The sequence below is a fragment of the Pongo pygmaeus genome, chromosome 2, assembly GCF_028885625.2.
Source record: "Pongo pygmaeus isolate AG05252 chromosome 2, NHGRI_mPonPyg2-v2.0_pri, whole genome shotgun sequence".
NCBI classification, from domain to species: domain Eukaryota; kingdom Metazoa; phylum Chordata; class Mammalia; order Primates; family Hominidae; genus Pongo; species Pongo pygmaeus.
The window spans coordinates 99,013,561-99,038,046 of record NC_085930.1 but is presented as its reverse complement, the minus strand read 5'-3'; the positions used below and the strand labels follow the sequence as shown (position 1 = coordinate 99,038,046).

The window sequence follows — 24,486 nt, the reverse complement described above, 5'->3', positions numbered from 1 at the left end:
TGCACTCTTGCTTGGGTGACAGAGCGAGACTGTGTATCAAAGGGGGAAAAAAAGCAGACAATCCTTTGCAAATATGGTACTTCTGTCATTAGTAGCAACAAGCATGGCACATCTTACTATTGCTTGGGGACAAGTCCTGGAGTGGAGACCTCTGCTCTTGGATCCATATTATGAGGATAAGTGTGTCAACACAGTTTTTGACACAAGCCTACTTATTCAAATCACATTCAAGGGTCTCCCAACAGCCAGGCCCTGGAGTTCCAACTATGAACAAGATTAAAAAAATTTCTCTTCATAGGGAGCTCAAGTTTCTAATGGAGGAGATAGACAGAAAGCTTAGGAACAATTTTAAACACTTTAGATATTGAATGCAATAAAGAAAAAAAATAGGGGTGTGGGCCTGTTGTTCAGTATGGTAGCCACAAGCCATGGGTGGCTATTTAAAGTTAAAGTAAAATTAATTAAAATGAAATAAAAGTAAAAAATCAGTTCTTCAGTCACACTGGTGACCTTCACATGCTCAATGACCACATGTGGCTAGTGGCTGTTGTATCAGACAGTACAGGTACAGAACATGCCCATCATCATACAAAGTGCTGTTGGATGGGGCTGGGCTTGGCAGTGACTGGAAAGGTACAGGAGGGTGTTTTTAGGAAAGGTCTTCCTGTGGAGCCAGCATTTGTGCTAAGACCTGAAGCCACCCATACAAAGGTCTTAGGGGAATAGGCTTCCAGGCAGGATGAACAGAAAATGCAAACACTCTGAAATGGTAATGAGCGTTGTCTATGTGAAGATCCAAAGACGGCCTATGCATCTGGTTGAGTTGGAGAGGCAGGAAAGAGCTAGATCAAGCATGACCTTGGGTTATTCCATACCAATGGGATGGGTTGCTTAAGCAAGGTAGTTTTATTTCATTTTAAAAGGATCATTCTGGCTACTACGGGGCAGAGGGAAACAAGGGTAGAAGGAGCACATAGGAGGCCTTCCAAAACCAGCTGATGAATGAAAGAACTGATGAAAGGCCTTGCCAGGCTGGGGTGTCCATTAGTCTGATATCTTATGAGGGCTTTTTGGGTCATGATGGAGCCCTCAGGGGAGTTCCTAGCTACCTTATGAAACCCCCATCATGGCATTAGACTGAACAGTGGCCCGACTAGCCTCACAATAGCCCAGGCCCTTGGACTCTACACAGTTCCCCTAACAGTCCGTCCTGACTCTCTAGGTCATAGCTTGGCTCACTATTGGCTGACCTTAGCCCCTCTGAGCTCTTGCCATGTGTGTCCTCAGGCCATACATGGACACTGCTGAGGTGGGACACTCCGTTCTCTCTTTCTTCACATTCCTTCAACAGTCTCTACTGAGTACCCGTTCTGTACTCTGTATTGTATTAGATACCGAGATTACAGTGGCACAGGAAGAAACAGCTATAATTCCTCCAAACACGTATCTCACACTGTAGAGCAGAGGCCCTATCAACTGAGTTATCACTCAGATAAGTGTGCGATGACCCCTGGGATAAGTACTATATGGGATAGGCTCGTGAGGCTCCAAGATCCCCAGTCAAGGAGTTCAGAGGCAGCTGCCCTGGGCACATGATAACTGAGCTGAATCCAAGGAGGAACCAGGATTGTGTGAGCAGAAGGTGGAGCAGGTATCCTGGGCAAGGGGACCAGCATGGACAGAGACCACATGCATAGAGAATCATGGAGCAATGGACCTACCAGCAGAGACCAGGGAAGCTGAATGGAGGGAGCAGAGGGGAGGTGGTGCTGGTGTGGCTGGCCAGGAGGGCAGAGGCCAGAGTGGGCAGGGCCTCATCGGCCATGCTAAGGATCTTGTCTTGTGTCCTAAGAGCAGGGAAAAGTCCCTGAAGGATTGCATGCTGGGAGATGGCCCACTCAGGTTGGGATTTCTGGAAGCTCACTATGCCATAAGGAGATGATATTGAGGGGCCCAAAGTGGGTGCTGAGGGATCAGATGTGGGAGACGACTGTGTCTTCACCCTGGCTTTTGGCATTTCACTCTGTCCTCTGCCTGTCAGTCAGCTCCACTGCAATAGTGACTGCTGCCATTTGTTGGAACCCTGGTAGGTAGAAGCACATGAACTTGCTGGTATTCGACACTTTTTTAACACACAAAAGGGTAGTTTTATACAGTTCAATCTAATATTGTGTGCCAGGCACTGAACTGAGTGCTTTTGACTCTTTCTCCATTTATTTTTCTAGGAAACTTGACTATAATATGGGTGGTTATAAACTCATTTTATAGATGTGGAGCTGAGAGGCTGTAGATAAGGAGCAGAGCTGGGGTTGGAACCCAGTGTGCTGGAGTTAAACTCTTCACTGCATGGCTTTTAGAGTGAAATACCCAGTGGCCAGCGAGGCCTGCAGAAAGCTGCAGTGGAAGGCCTTCATAAGTGGCTTGTTAAGTAGGCCATTAATACTTGTATTTGAATTTTCTCAGGCTGGAGATTCCAGATGGCTGGAAGAGGGATATTCATTAGCTATTTTTTTTTTTAAAGGAACTGTGACACTTGGGGGATTATAAATGAGTTAATACTTAGAAATATTCTGGAACAGCTCATTAAAAAAATCAATTTTCACATATGAGGAGAAAATGAGATGATTGAGTAGTAACCAGACGGCACTAAACCTTTGGAGAGGGGCATGGCTGAGTAGCAATGATGTTACTTCCCCATAGGACACACATGCACCGGGAGCTGGATGTTTGCTTGGCGCATGTAGAACTAGTATTCCTACTAATTTTTATTTTTTAATCTAAGTTGTAAAAAGCTGGCCATCATCCCAGAGCTGGGAAGAAGAAAACAATATGGAAAAAAGGAGAAAACCAAAACACATTAGGAACCTGCTGCAGGCACTGTGTGGTGACTTTTGTATATTGTATCCCATTTGATCACAGAAAGACCTGAGGAGGTGGGCGGCACCAATCCCACTTCACAGAAAGAGAAACAGTCCGAGACTCAGCAGTAAGCACCGTTCCATCCCTGCGCAGCAGGCTCCCACGCCCTGGCTCTCCGGGCCATACCAGGCAGGTTCCCGCTTCATGAATGGAATGCAGGGTTGAATCCAGGCAGAGGAAGGTGTCAACAGAATCAGGAGGTCCATCTAATTCTTCCCCTGGCTTGATCTAACTTGCCAGGGAGAGAGTGGGAAGGCTCTTCCTAGCTGGAGGTAAAACACAAAAATGTTTCCCTAAGTGGTTACAGACAGGGACAGCCATGTCTGTTCAGTCATCCTCACACCTTTGACTGAGGACCTCTGGGCACTGTGCCTGGTGCCAGGACTGTGGAGGTGAGAAAGGCACCCCCACAGATGCTGGGAGGGACAGATGCTCCAGGAATCCAGGGATGCATAGGTGGCTGCCTGTCCTTTGAGGGCTCACCAGTGGAGTGAATACCATGAAGGAAATGCTCAAAGAACCCGCCAGTTTCCCCCATGGGGAGAAGAGTTCAGCGGAAGCAGGGTTTCTGGGAAGGGGAAAGGCTTCAGGGAGAGTGGGAGACCCTTGAGCCCTGCAGGTGTGATGGAGCCCATCACCGTGGATTCCTGGTACTGAGTTCTTACTTCTCTTCCCTGTGCTGGATGCTGTGATAGGAGCTGGGCATACAGCTGTGAAGGAGTTCACAGTTACTCCACTTTATAGATGAGGAGACTGAGGCACATATAAGGAATATATACATATCTCATTATCCTATCCATATTCTGTATTCTCTCTCTCTCTCCTATTGGTTCTGTTTCTTTGGAGAACCTTGACTAATAGTCACTTACTGAGTGGGCGCTGGCTTTGCTGCTGACCATGTGTTCTAGATCTATCCGCCAGGCTGGATTTTAGGAGTAGGACTTGTTCTTAGGGTCAGTGGTGCATCGATGTGAGAGAAGCTCAGGTGCGCCTCTTAGGGAGTTTGCAGCCAGTTGGCTCTACAGCATGCACAGAGGAAACAATGCGAGAAGCTACAGGAGGAATTTAATTTCCACCCCACAGTGTGTGGAGCCTAGGAAACAAGCCCTTTGCGGTGGCACCTTGTATTTTTGTTATGCAACTTACCCTGCAGGACAGGGAAGCAGAAGCCACCCTTGAAAACATGGTGTCTCAACTCAGCCTGGGCTGCACGTTGGACTCACTTGGGGAGACTGAAAGAATCCTGCTGCTTGGACCTCTGTCCAGGGATTCAGAGTTCATTGTTCTGAGGTTTGGCCAGAGTTGAGAAGCACTGTCTTAGGACACCTTGATTTCTGAGATTATGTGCTCTCACCTGAAAAGAGTGAAGCAGAGCAGAGTTCAGGAAATGAGGGCTTGCAGGCCATGTCCTGCCAGCTGCCTGTTTTTATAAATAAAGTTTTATTGGAACACAGCCACACCCATTTTTAAAATGTATTGCATTTGGCTGTTTTTACTAAAACAGCAAAATTGAATGTTGCCACAGAGACTGTCTGGCCTGCAAAACCTAAAATATTTACTATCTGGGTAGTTCTTTGCAGAAAAAGTTTGCCAGCCTCTAAACTGGGGAGTAATGAGTTTTGGAGGACGTAGGTGGTGGAGGAGAGGCTGGGCCACCAGTGAGAAGGTAGCACCCTTTCCTCTGGTTGAGATATAGACCCGGAAACTTTCTCAACACGCACAGGCAGTCACTGCCAGCCCACCAGGGAGGGCATGCAAACAGAGCCTTTTTGCTGTCTAGGAGTTCTTCCTGTAGAATCTGAAGCTTTGCTCTACATGGTTACGGGAGCCTAGATGAACTGGTGATTAGGCCAGAGCTGCTGGTTTCTACAGGGGCAGAGGGCTGGAGCAATGGATTCCTTTCCCTGGTGGCACCTCTATCAGAATTGAAAATTGCCACTGTCTGTGACAGTGGCATTAAAGGAGAGGAACTCAAGGCAAGAGGGATGCCCAGGTGGCCCTTAGGGAAGCTGTGAACTGTCAAGGTATAACAAAGCCAGGAAACTTGTTCTCTTCTTCTTATGGTGATGGCACAGACCAGCAATTCTGGACACTTCTGGAGTCATCTTTACCATACTACTCTGGACCAGCTCCACTGTCCAAATTTGTGACAGAGGTTGTGCAACGATAGGACCATGGCCTCCTATAGCTTTCCCTTATCCCAGGCCATAGGAGCCATTATTTATAGCGTGATCTTCCTCACCCTCTGAGCAGCTTTCCCTGGCCTCACCCGGCCTGAAGAGTTGATTGTGAAGGCAGTTTTGTGGAGTGCAGGCCTCTTGTGAGAGGCCTGTGGATCAAATGGATTTTGACACTTTCATTTGGTCAATCAACCAACAACTGATTACCAGTTGTCACCGCACCAGGACATGCTCCATGTGACCCCAAGCCCCAATATTCAAACACTTTAACTTAGAAAGAGTTAAAGGCTCTGATAAGTCCTTTAATGAATAAACCTCTTTGCCTTTCCTTAAACTCAGCATTCCCTGTATTTCCCAAACTTTGTTCATTGAAAAAGAAAAAACCTGTTTCCTTGTGAGTATGCTGTAGAATGACTTTCTGTTCTACAGCTCATTCTCTGGACATGCTGCGCCAAGTGAGCCCAGAGAGAATGGAGTGCCCAGAGAGAATATGCTACTTTAATTTCCATTTACATTTAATGTCATTTTTGTAGTTTGTTTTATAATGTACAAATGTTAAGACAATAGCAGGTAGTACATATGAGTTATAAATAAATATGTATGTGGAGGTATTGCTCAAAACTTTTTTTTTTTTTTTTTTTTTTGAGACGGAATCTGGCTCTGTCACCCAGGCTGGAGTACAGCAGTGGCACAATCTCGGCTCGCTGCAACCTCCGCCTCCCAGGTTCAAGCAATTCTCCTGCCTCAGCCTCCCGCATAGCTGGGACTACAGGCGCACGCTACCACGTCCGGCTAATTTTTGTATTTTAGTAGAGACAGGGTTTCACCGTGTTGCCCAGGCTGGTCTCGAACTCTTGAGCTCCGGCAATCCACCTGTCTCGACCTCCCAAAATGTTAGGATTTCAGGCGTGAGCAACCGCACATGGCCTCAAGAACTTTTTAGTGAAAGGAATGCTTGATCAAAAATGTTTGGAATCCCTGGTCCAGAAAATAGTGTCCAGGTGCTTATTCCAGTATTCAGGACCTTCTCTACCCTGCCCCCACCTGTTTTTGTCTCTGAACTCCCCATTACTACCCTCTCATTCAGCCAATCTGAGATATGTCCTATTCCCTTCCCTAGTTACCAGCTCCTATGCCTTTACTTCTCCTCTCTCCCTCCTTATCTTGGCATGTCCTAATCCTCCAATTTTCAAGGCCCAGCCTCGTGCATCTTTGCTGAAAATCCCTTCCAGTCAGAGAAGTTTTTAATAATTTCTGTCCCTTGAATATCCCCCAGCATCCTGCTGCCTGGGTTGAACAACTACAGCCTGAAGGCCAAATCTTTTTTGCAACTTTGTAATTTTCTGGTAAATGGCTGGAGCACAGCCAGGCCCATTTGTATTATCTATGGCAGCTGTCATGCCACAACAGTACAGGTGAAGAGCTGCAACAAAGACTCTGAAGCCCAAAATATTTACTGTCTGACTCTTGACAGAAAAAGTTTGCTTGCCCCTGCCCTATTGAATAACTTTTAAATACTTACTCAATTGAACCACCTTCTGAGCCTGGGCCTGGGCCAGTATCTGGTGAACAACAGACCCACTACTTTGTCTCTGGTATTTTATATGCCACATTTTGTCCCCTGGATTAGTTCTGTTGTGCTCCCATCACACTTAGTAGGTCATCAGACACACCCACAAAAGAATTAAATTTACTCCGATGACATGGGGAACAAGGATTCAGAAATACTGAGGTGACTTGGGCTAAACATGTCTTTTCCTTCATTGATCATATGGACAAAACCACTGAGCCTCATAATTAGAGCAATGCATTCCAAGGACTGAGAAATGACTCTTCTTGTTTGTACTGAATCAGCCTTTTCAAAATCAATACAGAAGAGACAAATGGATTTGGGGAGGAGAAGCAGAACACACAATCGTCCCTGGTAAATGATGAGCGCCATTGAGCAAAATCATGCTTAGGCTTTCATCCTTATTTCATTTGCATTCTGGGCAGCGCAGATTATTCAATTAAATGGCAGTTTTGAAGCTGCTTTCAGAGAGCCTGTGCGTGAACCATTATTGCATTGTCCTTTGTCAAGCAGGCTGAGGCTTCATTTTGCTATTTTAACTTCCAGTTCTATGAAACGATGCAGTGAAGGCTTGAGTGTGGAAAAGGTAGATAACATGTGAAGCGCTTTGGTCTGTGGAAGATTAAGACTTCCTTCAACAGGGTGCTGTATTAGTCTGTTTTCACACTGCTATAAAGAATACCTGAGGCTGGGTAATTTATAAAGGAAAGAGGTTTAATTGACTCACAGTTCCACATGGCTAGGGAGGCCTCAGGAAACTTACAATCATGGCAGAAGGGGAAGCAGGCCTGTCTTACGTGGTGGCAGGTGAGAGAGAGAGGGAGAGAGAGAGCAAGCATGAAGGGGCACACTTATCAAACATCCAGATCTCATGAGAATTCACTCACTGTCATGAGAACAGCAGGGGAAACTGCTCCTGTGATCCAATCACCTCCCATCAGGTCCCTCCTTCCACACCTGGGAATTATAATTTGGATTAAAATTCAAGATGAGATTTGGGTGGGGACATAGAGCCAAACCATATCAGGTGCTATGGGAAGAAGTGCTGCTGACATGTTTCCTAGAAAGCAGACTACTTAAAAGAAGGGGTCCTTCCTATTGGCATTGAGCGGTTCATGGACTGGTCAAGGTATTTCCACACAGTAAGGAGTGCCATTGATTGGTCTTTCAGAAGAAAAGTATGATTTCTTTTATTTCTGGGTGACATCTTGCGGTGAATTTTGCTTTAAAAAATGGTTAAGGATGGAATTTATTAACTTGAGTTCTGTTTCTATAAACTTCTTGAATTAATAATTGAAAAAGAATTGAAAGGTCTTTAGTGACTTTAATTTTTTTTATCGAGGCATGAATTTCTATATGGAAAAATGCACAATTCTTTAGCATACAATTCAATGAGTACTGGCAAATGAATACACCTGAGTAACCAATGCATCATCAAGATAGGGAAATTTGGCCAGGTGCGGTGGCTCATACCTGTAATCCCAGCACTTTGGGAGGCCGAAGAGGGCAGATCACTTGAGGCCAAGAGTTCAAAACCAGCCTAGCCAACATTGTGAAACCCCATCTCTACTAAAAATACAGAAATTAGCAGGGTGTGGTGGTGCACATTGTAATCCCAGCCACTTGGGAGGCTGAGGCAGGAGAATCACTTGAACCCAGGAGGCAGAGGCTGCAGTGAGCCAAGATCAGGCCACTGCATTCCAGCCTGGGTGGACAGAGTGGGACTCTGTCTCAAAACAAACAAATAAACAACCAGATAGGGAAATTTCCAGGACTCCAGGAAGCTCTCTTATGTACCTCTCTAGTGGACTCTCACTCTCCCTCCGAGAAGCAACTCTTGAGTGCCATCACTATTGAATAATAATTTTGCCTGTATTAGAACTTCATATGTATGAAATCATGCATATGTACTCTTTTGTCTCTGGTTTCTTTTACTCAGAATTTTTGTGAGATTCATTGATATTTTGAATGTATCAGTAAGTTGTTGTTAAGTAGTAATCCATTACATGAATATATCACAGATTTGTTAATCCTTTTACCTGTTAATGGATATTTAGGTTATTTCTAGTTTGGGGCTATTACGAATGGGGTTTCCGTGGATATTCACACAAATATTTTTGTGGGCATATGTTCTCATTTCCCTTAGGTAAATACCTAGGAGTGGAATTGCTGGGTCATATAGTAGATATATGTTTAACTTTATAAGAAGCTGAAAAATGTTTTTCCAAAGTGTTCGTACCATTTTATATTTCCGCAAGCAATATGTGAGATTTTTGGTTGCTCCACATCCTTGGCAATGTTTAATATTACCGGAATTTTTAATGTTAGCACTTCTAGTGGGTATAAAATGGCATCTGATTGGAGTTTTATTTTGTACTTCCCTGATGACTAATGACATTGAACACATGTTGATCTGCAGTTTGACCATTCACATACCTTCCTTTGTAAAGTGTCTGTTCAAATCTTTTGCCCATATTTTGATTAATATTTTCAGTTGAGTTACAGGAGTTTTTTACATATTTTGGGCACAGGTCATTTTTCAGATGTGTATATTACGACTACTTTTTCCTGAACAGTGGCTTTCATTTTTGTTTTATTACTGGTGAATTTGATGACCAGAAGTTTTGAATTTTCATAAATTCCAAATTATCCATTTTTAAAATGGTAAGTGCCTTCAGTAGCCTAAGAAATCAATGCCTACCTGGAGGCCATAAAGTATCCTTTACTTTTTTCCTATAAATATTACAGATTTAGTTTTTACATTTAAGTCTATCATCCATCTCAAATTCATATGTGTATGATGCGAGTTAGGGGTTGATAATGTAGTTTTTAATCATTTGTTTCAGCACAGTTTGTTGAAAATACTGTCCCCACTGAATTACCTAAGCACCTTTATTTGATGTCAATTGACCATGTATGTGCAGCTTTATTTCTGGACTCTCCGTTTCATGATCTGTTTATCTATTCTAATGCTAATACCATACTGTTTGATTAATTTGATTTAGAGGAAGGCCTAAAATCAGAAAATGTGAGTCCTTGGACTTTTTTCTTCTTTTTAAAAATTATTTTGAAAATTGAGGTCTGTTTTACTTATATGTAAAATTTAAAATCAGCTTTTCAATTTGAATTAAAAATGCTTATATATTTTGATTGGGATTTCATTGAATTTATAGATCACTTTGGGAAGAACTTGCGTCATAAAATAGAATTCGCCAATTTTTGAGCAAGCTATCTCTCTCCATTTATATAAGTCTTCTTTAAGTTCAAACAAATATTTTGTGGTTTTTAGTACTTTGTAGTATACAGGCATTGCACATAGTTTAATATACACCTATTATAGTTTAATTGATACCCATTTTATTCTATGCTATCATAAATTCTATTATTTTCCACTTCAATTTCCAACTGTTTTGTGTTAGTATATTGAAATAAAATGGATTTTGTGTATTTATTTTGTATTCTGTGACCTTGTTAACTCTCTTTTAAGTTATATTATGTGAATTCCTTAGGATTTTCTATATAGACAAAATCTATATAGAAAAGTAAAGATAGATTTTTTCCCTTTTCAATACCTATGGCTTTTGTTTATTTATTTGTCTTAACAGTATTTGCCAGGACCACCATTACAGTATTGAATAGAAGTTTTAAGACAACCTTGCCTTGTTCCTGATCTTAGGGGGAAAACATTCAGTGCTTCTTCATCGGTATAATGTCAGATACAGGTTTTTTTGTAAATCCTTTTCATTAGGTTGAAGATATTTTTCCTTATTTCAAATTTCCTGAGGGTTTTTATGATGAACAAAAACATGCTTTTTCTATTTGATGTTATGATTTTCCTTCTTTGTTCTGTTGATGTGGTGAATTATGTTGATTAATCAAATATTAAACCAACCTTGAATTCCTGGGATTAATACAATTTGGTCGTGATGTATTATCCCTTTATTTATAGGTGGATTTGATTTAAAATTTTGTTAAGATTTTTCTATCTAGGCTTATGAGGGATTTTGGCATATAGTTTGTTTTTTTTTTAAGTTCTTGTTTGGTGTCAAGGTTAGGCTACCCTCATTAAATTAGATAGGAAGTATTTTCTCCTCTAATTTTCCTAATGAGTCTTTATAAGATTATTTGTATTTTTTTCTCATATATTTGATAGAATCCATCAGTTAAGGCATGTGAACCTAGAGTTGTTTGTTTGTTTTATCATGGCTATTAACAGTGAAATCAATATCTTTTGTATTTCTAGGGCCAGTTATATTTTGTATTTCTTCTTGTGTCTGTTTTGATAATTTCTGTTTCCCAAGGAGTTTGAAATTTAACCTAAGTTATTGAACTTATTGGCATAAAATTGTTTGTAATATTCTCTTATCCTTTCATTATCTGTAGGATCTGGAATAATGTTTCCTCTTTCATCCCAGATACTGGTATTTTCTGCTTTCTTACTTTTTTTCTTAATCAGTCTAACTAGAATTTCATAATTTTGTTAATTATATTAACCAAATTTTGGTATTATTGATTTTTTCCTGTTACTTGTTTTGTTTTAAATTTCTGTACTTATCTCTATTACTTTATTCCTTCTTTTAACATTGAGTTTCATTTATTCATCTTTTTAATACCTTGTTAAGGTAGAATCTTCAGGTAGACTATCTTGAAATTTTTTTCTTTTATTTTATAAGCTTTTAAATGTGTAACTTCTTCTCTAAGCTCTGCTTTCACTGCATCTCACAAATATTGATATGTTGTTTTCATTATGATTAATTTCAAAATATTTTCCAATTTCCCATATCATTTTTTCCTTGACATATGTATTATTAATAAGTATTTTGTTTAATATCCAAATCTCTAGTCTATTTGCAGGTATCATCTTTTATTAAAATCTAGATATCAATGATATTTTCATATCAATATCATACATTGATTTCTAAATTTAGCTTATTATTATCAGAGAACATAGTATGTGGATTTCAGTCATTTTAAATTTATTGAGACTTATTTGATGGCCCTGTATATGATCTAGAAAAGAATGTGTGCTCTGCAGTTGTTAGGTATGGAGTTCTATAAATGTTAACTAGGTTAAGTTTGAAAGTAGTATTGCTACAGGACCAACCCCCAATAAAAATCCTGAATGCTGAGTCTCTGTTAGACACCACTTCCAATGTATTATTACAACTCATTAATAGAAGAATTAAGTATAATAAGTGTGATTGCACTGGGGCAGAACTCTTGGAAGGTTGCACCTGGATTCCTTGGGAGTTTGCCTCATGTACCCCTTCCCTTTGTTGATTTTTATTTGGATCTTTGTACTATAATAATCTTTTAAAAAAATGAATTTTTGGTTTCATTGATTCTACTGATTTTCTGTTTTTAATTTCATTGATTTCTGCTTTGAAAAATAAAAAATATACATTTTTTTCTGCTTACTTTAGATTTAATATGCTCTTCTTTCTCTAGTTTTCTAAAGTAGAAGCTTAGATGATTGCTTCTAGATCTTCTTTTCTCTTCTGATACATGTGTTCAGTGCTATAAATTTCCCTGTAAGCTTTGTTTTTGCTACATCCCACACCTTTTGATAGGCTGTGTTTTCATTTTAATTTTTAAAAAAATTATCTTGAGAATTCTTTTAAAATTATGTTGTCTAATCTCCAAATATTTTGGGATTTTTTTCAGCTATCTTTTTTGTTATTGATTTCCAGTTTAATTTCACTGTGGTCTGAGAGCAGACACTGTATGATTTCCATTCTTTTAAGTTTGTGAAGATGTGTTTTAGGGCCCCTGATGTGGTCTATCTTGAATGTTCCAAGCAAGCATCTTTACATGCTTAAGAAGAATGTGTATTCTGCTCTTGTTGGATGAAGCATTCTTTAAATGTAAATTAGATCCAATTGATGGTATTGTTCATTTCAACTATATTCTTACCAGTGCTTTGCCTCCTGAGTCTGTCAATTACTTATACAGGGGCATTTAAGTCTTTAACTATAATAGCTAGTTCATCTGTTTCTCCTTGCAGTTCTATCAGTCTTTGTTTCATGTATTTTAACACTGTGCTGTTAGATGCATACTACATTAAGGATTGCTTTGTCTTCTTAGAGAATTGACCTCTTTATCATTAAGTAATGCCTGCCCATCTTATTCCTTGATAATTTTCCCTGCACTGAAGTCTGTTTTGTCTGAAATTAAACCAACTACCCTCACTTTTTTTTGATTAATGTTAGCATGGTATATCTTTCTTCATCCCTTTACTTTTAATATATCTGTGTCTTTATGTTTAAAGTGGGCTTCTTATGGACAAAATATTGTTAGGTCTTGTATTTTAATCTACTCTGACAGCCTCTGTCTTTTGATTGATGTATTTATACCATGCTCATTCAAGGTGATTATTGATATAGTTGGATTTATATGTACCATATTTGTAACAGTTTTCTATTCACTACCCTAGGTCCATCCATCTTCCTTCTTTCCTATCTTCCTTCCTTCCTTCCTTCCTCTCTTTTTTTTCTTCTACTATTTTTCTGCCTTCTCTAGTTTTAATTGAACATATTATGTGACTTAATTTTCTCTCCTCTCTTAGCATATAAATTATGCTTCCTTTTACAGTTATTTTGTAGTTGCCTTAAAGTTTGCTGTATGCATTTACAACTAATTTAAGTCCACTTCAAATAACCTTACGCTACTTCATGTGTAGTGCAGGTATCTTATAACTGAGTGTCTTGGCCCATTTGTGCTGCTACAACAGAATACCTGAGACTTTATAAATTCTTCTTAATTTATAAAGAAAAGAAATTTATTTTCTCACAGTTCTGGAGGCTGGAAAGCCCAAGATCAAGGTGCTGGCATGTTTGGTGTGTGGAGTGGGCTGCTCTGCTTACAATATGATGCACTGATACTGTATCCTCTTGAAGGGAAGAGTGTTGTTTCCTCACCTGGTAGAAGATAGAATGGAAAAAGGGACAGACTTTCTCTGTCAATCCCTGTTATAAGGACATCTAATCCCATTCATGAGGGAGGAGCCCTCATGGCCTATTCATCTGTTAATGACCACACCACTTATTACTGTCACATTGGAACACCTGAAATTTGGAGGGAACACATTCAAATCATAGCACAGAGTATTCCACATTCCTCCCTCCAGTTTCTTATAACACTGCTATTATTCATTTCACTTATCCATAGACAGTAATTTATTACTATTATTATTTTGAACAAGCTGTTATATGTTAGATTAGTTAAGAATAACAAAATATTTTATCTACTTTCATTTATTCCTGCTCTAACACTTTTTTTTTTTTTTTGGTAAGACAGGGTCTCACTCTGTCACTCATGCTACAGTGCATTGGCACAAACATGACTAACTGCAGCCTCAACCTCCCAGGCTCTGGTGATCCTCCTGGTTCAGCCTCCTAAGTAACTGGGACTACAGGCGGGTGCCACCGCAACTAATTTTTTTTTTTTTTTCTTGTAGAGACAGAGTTTCACCATGTTGCCTAGACTGGTCTTGAACTCCTGGGCTGAAGCAATCCTCCTGCCTTGGTTTCCCAAAGTTCTGGGATTACAAGTGTGAGCCACTGTGCCTGGCCAAACACTCTTCCTTTCTTAATGCAAATGAGAATTTCTAAACTATATCATTTTGCTTCTGTCTTAAGAACTTTTAACAATTCTTGCAAGGCAAGTCTACTGGCAACAGATTCCTTCATTTTTGTTTGCCTGAGAAGGTCTTTATCTCTCCTTTACTTGTGAAGGGTAATTTCATGGGATACAGAATTCTAGGTTGATGGTTCTTTCTTTGAACACTTTTTAAGTGGTTCACTCCATTCTCTTCTTGCCTGCATGGCTTCTGAAGAGAAGTCTGATGTAATCCTTATCCCTGTTCCTCTACAGGTAAGATTCTCCCATCCTCTTTCTGGTTTCTTTCAAGATTTTCTCTTTTTCTTTGATTTTATACAGTTTGAATATGATACGTGTAGATGTAAATCTTTGTAATATTGATTGTGTTCAATGTTCTCTCAAATTCCTTGATCTGTAGCTTGATTTTTATCATTAATTTTGGAAAATACTCAGCCATTATTATTTCAAATATTTCAGTTTCCATTCTTCTCAGTCTGGTATCCCATTACACGTATGTTATACCTTTTGTGATTATCTCACAATTCTTGGATATTCTGTTTCCTTTTTATTTTCTCTTCTTTTTGCGTTTATTTTTGGGGAGTTTCTTTTGACACATCTTCATCCTCTGCAATTATTTCCTTGGCTGTGTTCAGTCTACTGATGAACCAGCAAAGGTATTCTTCATTTCTGTTACAGTGTTTTTGATTTCTAGCACTTCACATTGATTCTTTCATAGAATATCCACCTCTCTGCTTATATTACCCATCTGTTCTTACACGTTGTCCACTTTTTCCATTAGCCTCTAGAGCATGTTAATTGTAGTTATTTTAAGGTTCTGCTCTGTTAATTCCACCCACACCTGCCATTGGCCATCTCATGCAGTAGATTTAAGCACAGACTCAAGATAGATTGCCTGTATTTGAATTCTGGCTCTCCTTATCAGCTGTGTAATTTTTTGCAGGATGCATAAATTCTTTATTCCTAAGTGTCCTCACGTGTGAAGTAGGAATACTCATAAAATCCACCTCATAACATTGTTAGGAGAATCAAATGAGTTAACACATGAAAAGCACTTAGAGTAATTTCTGACACAAAATAAGCCTTCTGTATATGTGAGATGATGATATAGCCATTTGTAGATCATGCCAGCACACTCCCATCTGAGAGCTTTTCCCTTGCTGTTCTTTCTTGGATATTTCCCTGATGCCCACACCACTGCATTTCTCCCCTCATTTAATCTCTATTTGAGTGTTGCCATCGCAGTGAGACCTTCTCAAATGCCATGTATAAACACACAGTCCTTCTGAAGCTGCTAATCCCTTTACCCTGCTGAATTATTTTTCCATAGCAAGCATGATGATCTGACATATATTTGCCTGTTATTTTTTGCTGATTTTCAGCCTCCTTCAACTTAATATAGGCTGCATAAAGTCAGGGTCTCTCTTCAAAATTTAAATAATTAAAATGTTTCTAGTGCAGTTTTCTCTATATGCACATAAGAAAGTACTGCGTTGCCCCTTAACATTTATGTTTTCTAGGAGTATTTAGTGACATTGGAAAATACTTATATAATGCTATCTCACCTATGCAAAAGCAGCCAGGGACAGTACATAAGACATAAAAAGATTATGTGAGCAGATCAGGGTCCAAAGTGTAATGGATGGCACATGGCCTGTGGCCAGGTCTAAGTGAGTTCACAGCCCTCTTCCCTCAGCCACATGTAATGTTTTTTGACTTTGTCTTTCAGTATGAATACTTCAATGCTGTGCTGATAAATGAAAGGGACAAAGACGGGAATTTTTTGGAGCTGGGAAAGGAATTCATCTTAGCCCCAAATGACCATTTTAATAATTTGCCTGTGAACATCAGTCTAAGTGACGTCCAAGTACCAACGAACATGTACAACAAAGGTAAGACTCCCAGCCACTGCCCCTTTTAGAAGGTGAAGAATCAGGAGGTTGAGAAGCAGGGGCTGGCTGGTTTGGGATATAGTTTTGGTTTGTTTCATTTTTTTTCAAAAGCACAGTTAGAAGCTGAGTGTGTCAGGTATCAACTGGATAGGTGAAGCGTGTACCTGTTCTGCCTGGAGCTTCTGGGCTTGCTGTTTCTCTGGCTGGTTGTTTACATCAGGCTCTCTAACATGTAGAATAGGGGTTGGCAGTTTCTATAAAGGACCAGATAGTAAATGTCTTAGGCTTTGCTAGCCGTAGAGTCTCTGTGGCAACTACTCACTTCTGCTGTTCAGGCACAAAAGCAGCCAAATGTAAATCAGTCAGCATGGCTGTGTTCCAGTAAAATTTATCTACAAAAAGAGATGGCTGGATGTAACCTGCAGGCTGTAATCTGCTGACCCCTGATGTGGTACCTTTGTTTTCTTCTTCCAGTTTGTGGAATGGCATTTAAGGGCTGGAGAGCTCCTAGGGGTGCAATGGAAACAGCTGGGGTCTTTTCTCAGAGTATAAAGCAGCATGGACCTTAACAGAATTCCGTATTTCCAGGCTTGTGTGCCTCAAATCCAGTCTTCACATAAACTCTAGAGTTTATTTTTCCCTAAGTTCCCATCTGCCAATTCCAGTTGGGATTATAGTGGCCAAGGACTGGGCTCTGACATCGGATGGACTCTGGTCAGACAGTGTTCTACTTTCTGGCTGTGACCTTGGGCACATCACCTCATCTTTTTAGGTCTGAATTTTCTCATCTTATGATGTGAATAATAATCATATCTACCTCATGGGGGTGGTTTTGAGGGCTAAATGGAATGATGTTTATAAAGGGTTTAAGTTTTCAGCATCTTTATCCTATTGCTATTGAGTAGTAGTTTGCTCTACTTGGTCATACCTAAGAAACTTCTAAACAAAGAACTATCCTCCTAGAAAAATAAGCCAGAAAGTCATGGGATCTTCAAAGTAAAAAATGTGCCACATTGTCTCCCATCAAGGTTTCAAAGATATCAGGGGCCAGTTTCTATCACAGCATCCAGTTTCCAAATCCTATACAAGAGCTCAGTAGTCAAGAGCAAGGGCTGTGGGTTTAAGTCCTGTTCTTCCTCTGTAGGCTGTGTGATCTTAAGCAAGCAACTTTGCCTTTCTGAGGCTCAGTTTCCCTATTTGTGAAATAGAGATAATGATACTGCCTCCCTCAGAGGGTTAGTGAGAGGATATGAAATGATGTGTGTGTAGCCCTTAATACAGCAGTACCATACAGAAAGTACGCAGTGCATTTTAGCTGCCGTTGTTTTTATTGGAAAATAACATGAATACAAATTGCACTTCTGAAATGTTCTAAGTCACTATTTAAGGGGCTTAGTCGGTGATTAAAGAGATTCCAACTAACTGTCTCTGAAACATTTTTCTTATGCGTGTTGGATATTAGGTATGGTTGGATACCTAATGTCTCTTTTTCCTGGTTTACCTGTTATCCATCCTTAAGAGTCAGTGGAGGCAGTACCCCATTCATTAACTGTTCTGATAGTTACTGGGGATTCCGAGGTGAATCAGATGCAGCCCCCCCCTCAAGGGGTTCACAGTTCATTTGGGGAACAGATAATGAGATAATTAGAACACCGTGTATCACATATTGGCCACAGTGTGGACAGCCAGGAGACAGTGGGAGTGCCAAGGATGGGACCTGTCTACTTCTTCACATGGGCAGGGCCACAGTTCATCTTTTTTTATTTTTTCCTCTTAGAGAAAGTGATGTCAATCTAAACAAATCCTAGAGGGCTCTGGACTGGGCCATATCCTCTACCCTGCTCTTTACTTTGGACTCTTCCTTAGAGACAAATGGAACCAAGACGTAGAGGTCTGAGCTCAGCTTCGTTTAGTGGAGTTTAGTTCTCTAGAATGATCCTGTCAGCAGATGAAATCCTAAATGAAACTGCCCCTTTTTGTGTGATGTGGCCAAAAGAAAGCCATCTTCTTGGCATTCAATATATTCCCAACTGAAGATGAAAAATTAACATGATTTTACAGAGCAATTTCAGACATAAAACAATTCAGAATGATCTTTTAAAATATGACAGCTGCTTCAAGGTTTCTTGAGCCATTAACACCATTATAGAGATTTAATTGCACCTCTAGCTTTAAAGGCATAATTGTGTCTTTTAATGGTAGTAACACATAAGGGACCCACACCACCACTGATCACCCAGGCTATAGAATCATGCTTGTAATGATTCCTAGACAGAATCTTCAGAGATAGTCAGATTTCTTGAGCCGTGGGAGGTAGATAGTGATATTCAAAGTCATCCTCGGCAGCCCTCCTGGGATCTGCCCATCACCTCTGCCCAGTCCATTGTCACCCAGCCAGGCTGTGGGGCATGGACCAGGGTCACCCAGGTGTTCTGTCTTGTCTCAGCCAGGCAGTGAATCACTGCCCAAGGGCAGAGGAGAGGCAGGGACTTCAGGCAAATTCCTGTCTCCACTCTACCTAATTCAAACCAGCCCTTTACAGCCTTTTTTTTTTCCTTTTCAAGCTGCAGAAATATATTTTACGTTTAGAAGGCCCTCCAGCTCAGATCTAGTTATTGATGATGTACTCAAAACAAATGCTCGGAGATTGGTCACTGGCTGTGCTGTTTTTGGGTTGGAAATCTTACCCCCAACAAAGAAAACCAGTACAAGGTCATTCTGTCCTAGCTGCTTGGACTTCTGTACCAAAGTGGTTTGATACTTGCCTAGGAGCTTCTGTGATCTATGTTCTGGGGTATAATTTTTAGTCCTAGATGAAACTAGCTGGTAAACTCTACCTGCTTTCTACAATCTGCTTTCTGCCTCCGTGGGTGGGCCTGGCAATTGGGCTGCTCAGCCATGTTCGTGCTTTCCTCTCTGGCTGAGGTGCCTTTCTCTTGAGCACTGAAAGAGACTGCAGCTTCAAAGTTGGTGATGTGGGCAAGCTGTGCCCATGGGAACTCAAAGAGGCATATTCATAGAGTCTTTAGAAATGCATCTCAGGGCCCTCAGTGTGCCTGATGCAGCAGCTTGTTTCATGAAACTCCTTCAGCAGATGTTTGCTGAGTGGCTGCTCTGGCATCTCCAGCCTGTGAGTCTTACTATTTCGGAGACTTTGAAGATGAATGGCTGATACCTTTAGAGCCATAAATGACTCCATATCCTCTATGAGTAAAGCAAGAGACAGGATGCTTTTGCGAGAACTGCTGATGATCTGGCAGAGAATTCAGATAAAGCTGAACTCTTTTAAGGACTTTCTCGACTGAAGTGCTGTAAAGTTTATATGTATATATACACATTATATATATACACATATATATACACATACACACACATATACAGGTACATATACATGTACACCTTATATGTATGTGCATGTTTCTGTCTATGGGCAGGTCTGTGCATGTGTGTTTGTAAATATGTGAATGTGTGTGAAAGAAAATGCTGTGCTCTCAACCTATTCCTTCATTTCCATTTTCCACCTCTGTCCACCCAGGTGAGACCACGCTTTTGTTCACTGAACACACCTTCCTCTTTCTTCCATTGTAGTTTATTTCACTGTTTTTATTCCTATTATCCCTGTCCCTCCTTTCCTGCCTATCCTAATGCCCATTCTTAGAAACCAGCTCAAATATAACCTCCTTGATTCCTTTTGTCTTGTGTGATGGCAGTGACTTTTGTTTATTCCCCTGCTCTAGCATTGCTGTGTTCTGTGAATGCAGAGCATGCAGTCTTTCCTTCTCTACTTTAGGTTCTCTGAGGGCAGAGGACCCTGCAGATGCAGCCTTGTGCCCCCTTTACCCCTGCCCATGCTCTTTACAGATGAGTTTTTCCCAGATGTTGGTTGGCGTGGAGGCCACTGACGCCTGTACCTCCTGGGCTATGAGACGTCATCCAGGGCTGTGGTGTTTTCATGGTTCTTATAAGCAACAGAAACAGAACGTGGCTGATAGCAAAGAAACTTTTTGAGAGGAGACTTGGTGGCCCACAGACTCTTCAGGAAAGCTAAAGAATAAGGCCTGGAAATGTCTGGGAATGGAGGGAGGCTGGGGCCAGTCACACCCAGATCCAACCTGACAAGGACCCGCTGACCCCAGGGTTGCCCCACTCTCACATCTGTGACTGCATACAATACCTGTGCCTCATTTTCTTCATCCCTAAGCTGGAGATGACAATCATAATGAGTTGCCTTGGGGGTTGTGCTGAGGATTAAACACTTAGAGGGGTGGATGACACATGGTGTCCATCCAGGACTCAAGTGCTATGGTCTGAATGTTTGTGTCCTTCCAAAATTTGTATGTTGAAACCTAATCACCCAGGTGATGGCATTAAAAGGGGGCCTTTAGCAGGTGAGTAGGTACTGTAACTGCAAGACTGAAGGAGCTTGTTGTCCAAGGGGGCTGTGGAGTGGGGCAAGTTGGGCAGATCCCAGCCGAAGTGGCAGCAGCAGTGGGAACAACTGCTCCTTTGTGGAAGTCAGAAAGGCAGTTATGGAGCCTGGAAGGGCTGGCCAGGTGGTGAGAGGCTGTGGAAGCCATCAGGAGGTCATGAACATGATGGTGACAGGTGAAATATGGCTGACAGCTTTGCCAGGAAGAGAGCCACTAAAGAAGACTGGTTCCTACTCACACTGAAGAACAGGGAGAGGGAGGAGGCATTCAGGGCCTGGTTTGGAGAAAATCCAGAGAAGAATGGCACATGGACCAAGACTGGATGGCTAAGGTGAGAGCCCTTGGGCCTGGGGCCCTAGAGAGCAAGCTCCAGTGAGCATATCAGCCCCATGAAGGCAGGAACCCCAGCATGATACCCAGCACCTGGTAGATGCTCAATAAATACTTGTTGCAAGGTAAGGGAATGAATATAGATTACAATCAAAACACTGTTTTCACTTTGTTCTTGCACAGAGGAAGAAAACACATAGGAAGTAACCCAATCTCAATTTCTCTTCTTCCCCCAGTAACGGAGGACATCCGGGAGAGGTAGGCTGAAGTGGCAGAGGTGAAGGGGAGGTGTGAACTGCAGGAGACAGGCTAGACCACTCCTTCATCCTCTAGACTTCCCCAGCAGGGCACCCAGTCAGGCTGGGAAAACTGGGCTGCAAAGCTACACTGTGCTCAGGGTCCAGCCCCTGAAAATGAAAAGAGCTCCAGGAAATGGAAGACCACCACTGCAGAGCATGAGAAATCAATCTGTCTGTTACGATCCAATAAGTTCTTCTAAAAAGCCCAAGAAAAGGGCAGAAGTCTGATGAGACGGCATTGGGTCCCCTGTTTAGGAGCAGAGTATGCAGGATGCTGGAGGGATGGGCAGGGTTGCTGAATTTGGATCTGTCAGATGTCTCAACCTATTTTTCAAATGTTGAGCTTGATAAAACACAAAATGCATTTTGCCAAGCACTTTTCCCCTTAATTACATGTGTATATTTTAAGGAAAATTTAATCCATATGTTTCTGATTCGTTTACACGGAAATCATTAAAATGTTGTTTTCCAAGAGCTATTTGATGTGCAAGAAGGCTCACAAACCTTACAAAAAGCTGTTTAAAATTTTTTCCTTTCCCTTTGTTTCTTTTCCCTTCGTGTGTGTGTGTGTGTGTGTGTGTGTGTTTGTGTGTGTGTGTTTGAGAGAGAGGGAGAGAGAGCACACACACATAAGTGAACAAGAGTGACTGACCCCAGGATGTCAGAAACAAATTCCAACTTGAAATGGATTTTCTTCTCAGGATTCTGAACTGAAGCATTTGGATTAGGCTCCAATCTTGTTTCCTTGTTGTCTCCCAGTCCTAATGGAATGTGATGATGATATGGCCATAACTTGATATTGGGAGTCAAGATCAGAGGAATTACGCCAAAGCGCATTGCTCTGGACCTAGAAAAATAACACTCGAGAACCTCCTCCTGCATGGTCTGTTGCTACCTACTGTCCTCAGCAAGGCCCAGGAAACTTTCCCAAGATGTAGTTTGGATTCCAGGAACCCCTATTCCAACAATGTGAGCATAATAGGACTAAGGCATTTGGTAAGAAACATGCAAGATAGTGCCACTGAAGTAACTCCACAGCTGTCATCCCAAATTATTCATAGTTTTTCTCTTCTAGTTTGGAAATTATATTTTATATGGCAAAATAACTATCCCTGACTTAAAATTCACAAGTTGAATGGCTGAGTTCAAGTCTATTGGCAATGCCTCCATACTTCTGCATGTGTATGTGGCACAGATGCACATAAACATAGGTCTGCAGAGATGTATATGCATAGGTTTGTGTCTGTATTTTCTCAGAAGTTGTATTAGTAGAAGGAAGGTGTGATTTGGCCCTTTGTGGCTCCTCAGTCCTATGCTTAGGCTTATGTTTAGCCTGGAAGTTGCATTTCATGAATGAGTAGGTGGATGGATGGATAAATAGATGGATGGATGAATAGATGGATGGATACATGCATAGGTAGATGGATGGATGAATGGATGGATGAATGGATGAAGGGTGGGTGGGTGAGTTGGTGGATGGATGGATGGATGGATGGATGGATGGATGGATGGATGGATGGATGGATGAGTGGATTACTTACCAACAGCCATGCTCTCTAGTGAGGACTTTCAGTGCATTATCTCATTGACAGTGACCCCATGTGTTATAGAAGCAGTGGGGACCACCATTCTCCCAGGCAATTCTTCCACAGCCTCTGTTCTAGAGTCAGGTCCAAGGAAGTTACCTGGGGCAAAACTCAAAGGCATCACTTTAGGTACAGGTGATTCTTTCCCAAAATCCAAGTGAGAAAAGAGTTTATGCTTCCTGCCTAAGGCTCTCTGAAACACTGTTCCTGTCCCCTGGTTCCCTTTTCACCTGGGCCACTGTCCTTTGCCATCCCCATCATCTCTGTTCTTGTCTACCATGGAGCTCTTCCCAGAGCTATCAAGGAGTCTTTGGAGAGTGACGGGCCTGGACTTGTATCCAATGCTGTGAGTATCAGCATGGTGGACTAGAAAGGGCATTTCACTCTTGGGGCCTCTGTTTCTTCGTCTGTAAGATGTAAATTGTCATTTTGAGCATTAAAGAAAGTGAAGGTGCAGCATCCAGCAGAACACCTGGCACACGGAGGAATTTGATACACATTGATTCCTCACACTGACTCAGCTCCCAGCAAACCAGATGGATTCCTGCCAGAAACATGCAGGGGATGTTCTTCCCCAAGCCCAGACCCCTTCCATTCAGCCCGGTTTGTAGAATGAAGTGCAAACACGCTCACAAACCAGCCCTGGTTTACTGCTCTCTTTTCCTGGCTACCCCATTCCCCCTCTTCCTGGTCATGCTAGACCCCAGGACTCCAGACTCTCTGAAGACCTTTGCTTAGGCTCTGACCTTCTGCCGAGGGTACTGTCCTTTCTCCATTCTGGAAAGACCTGTCCTTTTCTGAGAGCCCGGCTCCACAGCTGCCGTGTCTTTCCCTCTGGCCCTAGCCCTCCTCTCCAGAACCATCCTCTGCCCCCTCATTTATGCCCCCCTGTGGGGGTTTTCTCTCTCCTTCTGTTAGATTATTCATCACATTTTTCAGCAGTTTCTTTTTCACTGCACTCTCCTCCCTTGAACTTGGAGACAGGGGTTGTGTTTTTTTCATTCCCTTAGGACCATAGCAGAGGACCTGGAATAGAAATGCGCTTCTAAGGATGTCGTTGAATTGAACTGAATCCTCTTACTACAGGCCATCACAAATGATTGTTGTTTTATCTGCTTGTTGGTTCTGTCAACTCTTCTTGTATTTAAATTTGGATTCTTGTTTGTTTCTGAAGATAGCAATTTTAGATGTATACCTAATGAAGTAATTGCTTTCAGGATCTAATTTGTTTGTATTTTTCATCTCTTTTTTCAAAGGAATGGGAATCCAGATGGAGTCTTACAGTTGGATAGGAGCTGCACCTAGGCTAGAGAAATTTTGAAAGGTGGTGCCAGGAGCAGTAAAGGACAATGAGAGAGCAGGAATGGTTACTAATAGTGTTTTATTTCACCCTGGTGCCCTGACATTTGTGAAAGGTTACAGTAATAGTAGGGAGCTGGAGTTTGTAGGTGATTTATTTTTAAAAAATGGCTTAGAGAGGTTTCAAGGTCACTTCTATGATAACTTCACGATCAAGCACTTGCTTTCTGTGTTTTGCCTGGGAAGGAGAAGGGTGGAGCCACCTTCAGCACCGTGAAAATTGCAGCAGCAAGTGTTGCAGCCTGTGGTGGTAGTCAAGTATGTTCCAGTGGGGGAAAGAGATTAAGAGCTACTGTCCCTGGGC

General features: G+C 41.5%; 1 protein-coding gene across 1 annotated transcript in view; it reads left to right on the top strand.

Annotated features, from left to right (window-relative positions):
- Window positions 1-24,486, top strand: part of CACNA2D3 (calcium voltage-gated channel auxiliary subunit alpha2delta 3) — a 924,385-nt gene that overhangs the window by 346,416 nt on the left and 553,483 nt on the right. Inside the window, exon 5 of the mRNA XM_054481187.2 lies at window positions 16,016-16,178. Coding sequence (XP_054337162.2) covers window positions 16,016-16,178 — 163 coding nt within the window. The remainder of the gene's footprint in view (window positions 1-16,015; window positions 16,179-24,486) is intronic.